This window comes from Sphaeroforma arctica, assembly GCF_001186125.1.
Source record: "Sphaeroforma arctica JP610 unplaced genomic scaffold supercont1.853, whole genome shotgun sequence".
Classification (NCBI taxonomy): domain Eukaryota; class Ichthyosporea; order Ichthyophonida; genus Sphaeroforma; species Sphaeroforma arctica.
In genome coordinates, this window is record NW_014039705.1 from 2,603 (window position 1) to 13,476 (window position 10,874).

General features: G+C 43.4%; 1 protein-coding gene across 2 annotated transcripts; it reads right to left on the reverse strand.

Annotated features, from left to right (window-relative positions):
* Positions 1 to 344: 344 nt before the first annotated feature.
* SARC_08924 lies at positions 345 to 7,330 on the reverse strand. 2 transcript variants are annotated; one of them, XM_014297077.1, is made up of 5 exons: positions 7,219 to 7,330; positions 5,741 to 5,885; positions 5,015 to 5,239; positions 4,594 to 4,899; positions 345 to 4,385 (listed from the first exon to the last, which is right to left on the reverse strand). In XM_014297077.1, exons 2-5 carry the CDS (start codon positions 5,861 to 5,863, stop codon positions 843 to 845), a joined length of 4,197 nt encoding a protein of 1,398 aa, XP_014152552.1. In that variant the 5' UTR covers positions 5,864 to 5,885; positions 7,219 to 7,330; the 3' UTR covers positions 345 to 842. The 2 variants fall into 2 exon arrangements, with proteins under 2 accessions (XP_014152552.1, XP_014152551.1); XM_014297076.1 differs by lacking the exon at positions 7,219 to 7,330 and adding an exon at positions 6,376 to 6,391.
* Positions 7,331 to 10,874: the final 3,544 nt, after the last annotated feature.

The window sequence follows — 10,874 nt, forward strand, 5'->3', positions numbered from 1 at the left end:
CTCAAGACTGGGCCCTATTATAATTGAAGTATACTGCAACTAGATGTGAACTCAATTTAACGTGAACAGTAAAGGTTCAGTCTATAATAAAATTTTGCGCAATTATGGACGCTAACGTTATGGTCTCGAAGTTATATAGTGGCGTAGATTCAATTCATACGCAAATGCCAATTCTACTATTCTTCCAATTTAGATGGTGATATAAGTGTATAATTTTGACCAATACAGCATAACAAACATAAAAGGATCATCAATATAAAGTCGGCTACTCTACTATATAAATACAATTTTGCGCATTGGGAGTCTGGTCTAGATCGACAACCACAACAAAATTCTTCGACTATATGCGCTTCCTGTAGTAAAGCAATTGTACAATTTTATGTGCTTGGATTGTAATTGGATGATCGCTTAGATCAATCCCTGATAGAATTGCAATAGCTGATAGTACTATGTAGTCAACCACTATCGAACTACCGATAGTACTATGTAGTCACCACTATCAAAAATACGAATGTCTCTGCTTGACGTAACAGATAGTTATTCTCATGCTACTTGATAGTCAGCTCTGCACTAGGCGCTGCGCGACGAACAAAGATTCAATTTTCTTATATTTGCTTTTCCATGCACAGCTGGAAATCCATTCCTAGACGATATTTGAAGCCGTTCATAAATCTCATTTTGTACTATTGCTATTCTGAGTTCAATCCCAACCTTATTATTACAAATTGAGTGAAGGAAGCCCAGATGGCAGTCGACTACGGAACCAGCTTTGTAAGATGCAACTTAGGTTGTATGAAAGCGTTGGTGCACCACAGATGTAGGATTTCATGCACTTCCTGGAATCAACGATAATCTCGGCTAATCTCTCTCCTATCATCTCTCTGGGCCAACTCATGCGGATCATAGTTCGCATTCATTGGTCTTCTATCTCCGGTTTGCAAACCCATTCCTTGCCAGCGTTCCTGGACAGCCATCACATGCTTACTCGGGCGTGCCTGCGGCATACCCTCACGTTCTATACTGCCGTACTGTCTTGGTTGGTTAAGCTGATCCAGGGACATTTGCTGTTGTTGTTGCGGTGCGCGTTGCTGGAAATTCTGCGCCCCATCCGGCCGCTGTCTGACAGGCGCTCGAGCTCTCGCAGCGCTCAAATTCACATTGCTTCGTCTGATGTGATCTTCAGCCTCACCGCCCGGGCCAACTCGCCCGCCCTTCCCACCATTCACCACGCCCGCTTGCATCATAGGTTCGTAAGCGTTGCTGTAGCTGCCTCTGATACCCTCCGCACCCCGTGGGCCACCACGAGCACCTCTCGCATCGGATGGACGCTGAGCACCACTTATACGCTCACTGACGCCCATACTACCCCCTCCTTCGGCTCGTCCGTTCACATTGGCATACTGGGCATTGCCCTCCCCTAGGATACTATCGCGCATTCGCTCGTTTCCAATGCTCTCGTGCTTGATGTCCATTCGGGCCGACATATTCGGGGACATGGCCGAAATTCTACCCTGTCGTTGCTGTTGCTGTCTGCCCATAGTGTGCTGAGATGTGTCTTCAATAGTCTCGTGTCCAGGAGGTCCCCGCCAACCACCAGGGGCCATATTCTGGCCGTTTGTAATACCTTGCCTTCCTAAGGCATAAGATGGAGGATTTGCTCTGGCAACACCTCCACACGACTGGGAGGGAGTCCTAGCGTTGTATGATGCACCGTTCCCAATACCAATGTTAGCGGCGTTTCGGGGTATATCTTCAGGCGCACCCTGGGCCTGCATTTGGGGCGTGCTTCTGCTCTGCTGCTGCTGTTCTTCAAAGTCCTTTCGGTTTGTGAACTCTGCCATTAACCTTGCGCGGTTGGGATCACGCACATCCATATTTTGCAATTCGATCTGCAACCCCTTCAATCGTCGCTGATTAGCACTCAGGCCATCCCTGCTCGTTCGCGCCGCCAGCATGTTGCTCCCCTCTCCTCTGGGCACCCCCCTGTATTCTCCAGTCGCTTGCCTTTGAACCGGCATCCCCTCCTGAAAGTGCCTGCCTTGTCCCTGGGGTGCATCCATACCCATACCCGCAGATGCCCTTCCATCAAGTACGCGTCTTCTATCCTCCATGTGCTGTGTCGGTGGCTGTGGTGCTCCACGTTGTCCACTCATCTCGCGCTCGCTCTCCTGCTGCAGACGGTATTGCTCTACTTTCGAGGGGTTTGCTTTCGCATACTCCTCATTCATAACGCGCATACCCTGCTCACGACTGTCTCTTGGACCTCCCCTAGGCAGCGGAGGTCCATTCAGAGCAATCCCACGCATCCCTTTAGCTCCGTGTGCTCCATCGGGATCTCTCTCAACCAGCTCCATCTCATCTTGCATAGCCAGACGCGCTCGCTCGCTGTGGTACTCGCTTTTCTCCGCATCTGCGGCACTCCGACCTTTGTGAGACGCCCCGAACCGCATGGACTCGTTCCTCTGTAGTGACCTAGCAGCACCCGCCTCAAACATCTGCCTCTCGCGCTGTTGTATTCTCGCCCTCTCTTGCTGCTCTAATTGCAAACCCTCAGCTTGCCTGTTCCGAAGTATCTGGGCCTGTTGGTACCTTTCCCGTGCGAGAAAGTTTTCTCGATCGCCATCGAACACCCGATGTTTCCGCAGCGCTTCCTCGCCCTGGTCAAACTCAGCCCGGTCCATGCGGTCCATTTCACCTCTCGCTCTAGGCAGGCCTGGGCCGCTTTGTTCGTGGGGAGTGCGTGCGTAGGGGTTCATTTTGTAGCTATTTCTCCCTCCCAATCTTGCACTCTCATCCACATTCACCTTACCGGTACTCACGTCCCCTGCATTCTCCATAACCCCATCGCCTACGATGTCATTGTTGGAGTTTGAGTTGGAGTGCGGCATTTCACGTTCTCCGAGTTCCTTTTGATCTAAGTAGTGTCGTTGCTGTATGAGTTTCTCCCGGGCGATCTGCTGGTTGTATGCCGTTCCCTGTCGCTTGGCCACCATGGGGTTGATGAAGTCCTGCCTCGACGTAGTCGACTGACTGGAGACATTGCGCATGTGCTGGCCACCCGCACTCTTATCCGCACTGCTACGGTCCACATCCGCCATTGCATTGTTTTGCATACGAGATGTATGCCCTTGCTCCTCTGTCATCGCATTCGTACTACCGTTACCGATGGAGTGCATATTCGTCGCTGGACGCATGTACATTTCCTGCGACTTCTTGTGGTCTTCAATGTCGGCGAGTCTGAGCAGTTTGTCGCTCAACTCCTTTTTCTGCTTGTCATCTTGCGTCTGCAGTTCTCTATCTGGCATCCCCGTCACTTCCCTTTCGGGGCCTCTCTCAGGTGCCAATATCACATTGGCCTCCTCATCCTGATTGGACGCGTGCTCCAATCCGATTGGATTGGATGACCCGTTTTTATTTTTAACCTTCTTAACCCCAGTCACATTCGCTGCTGACACGGCTGTGAGATCCATCCTCGTGGGCTCATGCAGTATAGGTGTTGACACGCGATTCTTCTGATTTGTCTTGGCGGTTCTCTTCTTCTTTGGCATCGGTGCTGTGTCTTTATCTTCGGCCATGGCACCTTTAGTGGTGTCTCGCTTTCTCTTGGTCGATCCCGGTTTAGGACCCGGTTTCCTTTTCGGTCCAGGTACACCTTTTCCCTTCGTTGCCTTCACCTTAGCGCTACCTGCGCCTACTATCTGCGGCACCCCACTAGCTGTCGCCTTAGGTTTTAACTGATACTCAGGCACTGCAGTTGGGGGCGGTGGAGTGGGTGCCCGAGGTTTGACTCTCATAATTGCTGGTTCTACACCCATCACTACCTCTGCAACTATCTCAGGGTCGAGACACATATTCATCTCTACAGCTTCGTCTTTCACCATTGAATCGTCGTTAAGGTTTGTACGTGCCGCATTTGCAGCTTCGACGATACTGCTCGCCAACACTGGCCTAGATTGTCCAGACTTTTTTAGCTTCTCACTCTTTGCACCTTGGCTTCCGGGTTTCTTGAAGACCCCCTTTTTCTTATCATTTGCCGTGACGGGTGGGTCTGTCTTCGACTGATTGTCTGTTTTCGTCTCTTGAGAACGCAAAGCCGACTGCCGAAGATTTCCGAGCAACTGTGTGGCCTTGACAGCCTCCCTCACCTTAACCTGGTCCATGAGCTCTCGCTTGTGTGTACGTATAGGCTCGATAACGACTGATTGCTTGTTTTTACCATTCCTTTTCCTGCCCTTAGTAGCGGGCTCTTTAACCTTTGGCACTTCTTCCTCGGCATCCACCGGTGGATCTATTGTAATTAGGCCCTTTTCGATGCGCACTACAATCGACTCCGAGTCCGGCAAAATCGCCTTCTGTGCTATCATTAGAGCCGATTTGATAGCGTTCTGCAATGCGTCGGTGACAAAAAATCAACAGATAGATACAACGAACCGCCTTTCTACTGACACAACTACAGTTAAGATACACCCTAACCGCTTTTCTGCGGTACGACACAACATCACTCCAGAAGCTTCAAGTCAAAAATATAAAACACAGGAATTGCAAACGAGGAATACAATGGAGAAATGATAAATATGTGCACTGGCCCCTTACCTCAAAGACTGAATTGAGTACATTATCGGAGATAAACTCCTCCTTCTCACTAGCTTTCTGTGCCTCCGCTTTGCCCTGATTCTCACCCGATGTGACGGCCTCACCCGATGTGACGGCAAGCTCCTCTTCACTGCTGCCTTGAGATGCTTCCTTTGTGCACAAAGCTGTACTTGTTGCATCTTGTTGTACATCTGAGTCAGATTTAAGCTTCACATTATTCGATTTCGTTGAGTGTATCTCATTGATCTTCTTTTGGACCTTCGCAAGTGTTTCGCGGTGCTCTCTAAATGTCTCCTCCAAATCAGCCTATAGACATAAACGTAACGATTCGTCATGTGTTAGCTCTACGCCTCAAGTCAAATATTATTCATAGAAGTCTGAGCATACAACAACACAGTTACCAAGTAAATCAGACACTTACCTGAAATTGTTTACAAAGCATTTTCGTGATTCTTTTGGACACCTCTTTTGCATAAGAGGTTCTGCGTTTGCGGATCACCTCAACTATTGGTAAATTAGCTCGGTTTTCGCTTGCGACAAGGTTGGCGATATTCCTGATGTTGTGTAGCTTCGGCAGGATGTTCTTGTTACTGTAACATTGATGCTCATGATTGACACGTGGATGGCACGGATTGCAGAAATAGATCTGCAAGATTCGATCAATGTGTACATGAATCAGTAATGTTTGTGCGAAGACCGCCCCGTTTGTATCTGACCTATATGCCATTTGTATTACTTTATGTATACTGTATTACTACATTGACGAACACTGTCAGACATGGATTAAGGTCTCCATGAGACACTCCCGCAGCGAATCGCAGTTTAGGTCAAATCCTGCTGCGAAATCCGCCTAGGGGAGCCGATCAATACATTCAGAAGACTAAGCGGGTGCGCCATCTCAAACGAGTGCTAACAATATATACAAAAAGTACCGTTTTTTTGATTAGATATAAACATTCAACAGATGTGCTCAGCCATAGCATTTTATACACCATGGGAATGCAACTACATCATGCCAAATGTCGTCACAGGATCTTCAGCGATAACAGACCTACCAGTCCGAGGGTGCGCTCGCGCCACGCATAAAGTTAGACTTAGCTTGATATGAAACCAACAGACAATCTCGTTGATAGTATATCGAACATACCTTACATATGGCGCAATAGTGTCGTAGCGCCACAGGGCCTATGCTATTCTTACACGCAGCACAATTTATCTTGTTCACAACGTGTAGCGCTGGTGACTGATCTTTTGCTGCCTTCTTCCCCATCTTGGAGATCTTCGATTGCTAACTGCGCAATAGTAATACACATGTATATAGTTATTACCGTTGAACTGGCGCCAGATATATTGAAAATGAATGATATTGCAATAATGTCGTGGGCTCGAATCAAGGATTCAATTCAATCCTATACAACGGAGTGCTTGAATCTCCGAATATAGGTGTACGCTGGGATAAGCATATTGTTGTAGGAACTTGAATTATTGACAGTTAACAGTTCACAATGTTGCATAGGTTTTATTGTCGACTTCTGATAGTCTTCGATATAGTGTCGCATATAAACACCAGACCAACACTTCGCACTGATTTGTCGGTGCATTAAAAAAATGAGCGTCCGAAACGCTAAAAACAGGTTGAAAACGCCTTTGTTTGATAAGATAGAATAGTACACCGACAACTTAGAATGCTAAAGGAAAAGTCACTTCCGCATGTTTATCGCATATGGTGTATCTAACATGTTGCTACAACCAAAATAAGTTTACAGGTAGGCTCAATCATACCTCTTCCCGAAACACGTGCTCTCCTTCGAGGCGCACATAAATTCTTCGATTGGACAGTCCCAGACCGCTATACACACACCCAAGATCTAAGGAGATCTTATCGCAGAATAGTCAACTATACTCTTACATACAATCAATTGCAAGACCTTGTTTGATGAATATCCACACACACGTTTTGTCAATTTAAGCGGCGTGAGAGGTCAGAGTCGATACAGAAGCTGTCGCTGATAATCAACAACCAGTATATTATGTTGCCGCCAATATGCTTTGCATAATTTTACTTCACACAAGAGAAGGGTGATAACTCAGGATATGAAGTTGCACGGGGTTTAGAACTTGAAAGTAGGAGAAAGCGTGTAACTGAGCGACACAAACCACTAAATCGGCAAGAACAGTTCGAGGAACAGACAAGAGTTTCTAATTAAGTCGGTGGAAGAAGCCGGCGCACAAACGTACGTATCCGCTGCGATTGAAGACTGTCGAGGAACGGTTTTGGTTGTGGATTTGTAATGATTTTTCACGCAAACACTATGAATGAAGGAAATACTTTTGTAGACGATAAGCCACAGAACCATATACCTACGCACGAAATCAAGAGCACAACAATGGTCAGAATTACAGCACGACCAATAAAAAGACAGCACTCCATATGTACATAAAGAGCTCTTAGTTGCACTTCGCAACTTAAAAGGAAATGCTTCTGTGAAATCAACACGAATAAATTGCAGATACCACTTGCAGTACTTTGTACACCCTGCGCGAATAAAAGTATTTCGGAACCTTTGAAAGGTAGATATGCGACCGACACACGAAACACTTTTACATGATATCTAGATCACTTACCCGTGAATGTTATATTTATAGGGCCAACCGTATCATAGTCTATTGAAACCTCAAGGCTGTCGCTAGGGGAAAAGGGGTATACTAAAACAAGATTTATGCAGTAGGTTGTCTATTATGTCTAGCGTAAAAATGATTCCGTAGACTGTTTGCAATCTTCTGATGAGTATCGTATTCAACAAGAGGCATGGGAGTTGGGCTCCGCTCGCCGCTGTTAAATATATATTCGTCCTCACAATTCGCTTCTACAAATACCTGATTCGGTGATTCCACTGAGACTGAGTGTCCCGGTAACTAAAGATTTTATTTCAGAAAAAAGCCCTCGTTCGCTCATCGCTTGCTGGCTGGCACGACACAGGGCGGGATTGGGGCTGGTCGGCTGGGCCTGGAACGTTGCTGTTGGGACTTGGATTGACAGTTCGCACTATTACAGTCTGTCAGTCAGACAGGCATTGATTGTGAGTGCCCCCCCTGCCCAAGCGGCGAGCGGCCGCGGCGTACGGCTTTTTACTAAAATTAATAAAATAAATAGACCTCAGCCGCCTCACCGCCTAAACCGTCTGATGACTGTCGAGTGTCGACTGATCACTGCAGCAAGAGCCAGGACACACAGGGGAGTTGTTCGATAAGTATTTATTCATTTTGTTTTAAAAAAAACAAAAAAAGGGACAGGAGTTGTTTTTCCAATAAAATGATCCTGCCTTTTTGTTTTTTGAAAAAAAAAAAGAATCATCATAGGGATAATATTTATCTAATATTTCTGCTGAAATTCTTGGAAATGCGCAAGACTTTGGCAGTTTGGCAGTTTGGCAGAGTTGATTTCGTAAATGTATTATGTTTGTTTTTAAAAACAAATAAACCCCAACCATATATCAGTTGAGTAATAAATGCTCTCCTAACTATAATTGTAGCAGAAAACGTATTATATTTTTATATTTACATATACTCATTCAGAAATCAGAATAGAACCATAGAGAGTTTACCAGCAGTTCCTATCAGAGATCTATTTTAAAAAATACATGTCTAGAGGATAAAGAGAATACCTTTCCGTATTGGTACATTTTCTCGGTTTTATCCTACTCGAATATTGTAAATATTTGTATTTACGAAGTACATATGTACAACTACGAAGAAAATCGACATATTTATATTTATGTATTTATTAAAATTTGTGTTTTAAAAAAAAACAACAAAAGCCCCTTTGTTTGGAGAAAATGGTGGAGGAAACATCTGGGTTTTTCCTGCGAGTTTTAAAAACCCCTGTTTTATTTTATAGCATATGAAAAACCGGGTAGATTTTTTCCGAAACTCGGAACTCGAGAGTGAAGAATCAAAATATGTCATGTGTGTCAATTTCAATGCTTCGAAAGTTCAAGTTTGTCAGCTCTATTCAATTAGTAGTAGTTATATATTTACTACTACTAGTAGTTAGTAGATGTCGATTTACAATTTTACTTACTCTGTATAGAGATATATTCGAGTTGTTTTATGTACAATTTATGAGGCTATGTATTTTTAGTAAATATATAGTAAATAATCTCGCTCTGAATTTGTTTTGTTTTTAAAAAACAAATAAAAACAACAATTATACTGTTTTTAAATGTAGAAGGCTATGATTGTACAAACACATTAAATCTGGCTTGTGTCTCGAATTCTCGATATTCTAAAAATATTTTTATGTTTTGAAAACAAAATATATAAATACTCGTGACTTCGCAGTTCGCGAGTCTCGTATTCTACTTCTGCAAGTGCAATATGTATTTGTAATATTTATAAATTTTTAAAAGGAGACTGTGTTTTACTAATTTTGTTTTTGACTGTGGAGTTTCGACAGTTTAGTCTGGACTCTGGAGTTTGGACTCCACAATTCCACATTCCCCAACAATCGTCCACGCACGCTGCTCGGGTGGGAGGACGCCTCGGCCATCGAGAAGTCGAGGGACGAGTGACGACTGGACGAGAGGCCGCCCACTGCCCCACTCGCCCAGCCATTCTTTCATCCCTCCCCAAATCCCCAACACATATCATGACACAGAGCAAGCCCAAGGCCAAAGTTGAAAGAACTTCAGTGTTCACTGTTCAGTGACTGGTATTTTTTTTATTGTGTAGAACACCCTCTCTCTTGACTCTTCTTGTTGTGTGAACTCTTTGTCGTTTTAATTTTTTTTGTCAGATTTGTTTTTTGCTGTGGTCGGATGTTGAACTCAGAAGACTAAGGGTCTGTGGAGTGTGGACTGAGGTGAGAGTGTGGACTGTGGTGAGATTGTGGACTGTGGAGTGTGGAGTGGCCTAAAAGGTATGTGGCAGTGGCCTGTGGGTCGTTTTTGATTGTCGTATAAATTTAAAAAAATTGAAATAACTTGTAAATTCTGGTTGTGAATTGTGATTAGTCCGTGACTCCGTGGCCCGTGACCGCTGTCTGTCAGTGTCTGTCAGTCACTCATGCCTTGTGGCTCGGGCTTGTTTGTGACTTAATGGTTGCTCGTCAGTCGTCAGTCGTTATGAGTCGTTACGACGTTACCCTCAGTCCTCACTCGTGGCCTCAGGCCTGGTCTGGTTTTTATATTTTGTTTTTAAATTAATATATATATATATATATATATATATTTATATAAGTACATATGTTTTTAGAAACATATTTTGTATTGTTTGTTTTAGCTAAATACACATTACATATTTTATATATTTATACATGTATTTAGCCCCTCCTCTGGATTTGAACTCCACAAGTCCACAACTATACATATTTATTATTTTATATTAATATTTGCTTTAAAAAAACCCCTTCACTGCTGCGTGTGCACAATCTATTTTTAGTGTTTAAAATATATAGTATTTAGAATGTACATGGCTATTTATGTAAATGGGTAAAAACGAAAAAAATGTGAAATGCCATTTGGTTTTCTGTTGTCATTTTTCACTTTTCACTGTTTATCATTTTTTTATAAAGTTTTTTAAGACTAAAGATGAGTATTATCTTGTTTTACAATTTTTGATGAATTTATAATTGTATGTTTTTTAAAATGCGGCCAAGGGGCTCAGTCGCTCAGACCAGTACGGCAGTAGCTCATATTGGTGTTTGTTTGTTTTTTTTGTTAAAAAAAAACAAAAGCAAAACAAGAAGACATAGCGTCACTGCCTGCTGCCCAGAGCAGGCAGCAGTTGCCCATCCACTTTGACTTTTTCTTTCAAAAGCACCACATAATATATATATATAAAATTCCCCTCTCTTTCGTGTGAGAGTCTTCAGTCTTCACACAAATAAATAGCCGCATAGGCGTACATATTACTGGACACTGGTGACTGGACTCCAGACTCCAGAGTCCAGAGTCCAGAGTGGACACTGAACAGCCTGACACTCTTCTCGACGCGCCACATGAGTTATGACATTTGGTAATTTCCTATTTCTAGTAAAAACCGATGCTATTTTAGACAATATTATCTATGTATGATTGTATGTACAATTGTACAGTAAAAAACTATGTCTTTGAAAAACAATCATTCAATACTATTTATATTTTATAACAAAAAAAATGAAGGAATTTTGATATTTGATGTTGTAAAAAAAACTACAAGAATATGTTTAAAAAAAATATTGAAGAAAATCATAGACTTCTGAAATATACATGAAAATAAATATAGCATGTATATGCGAATAT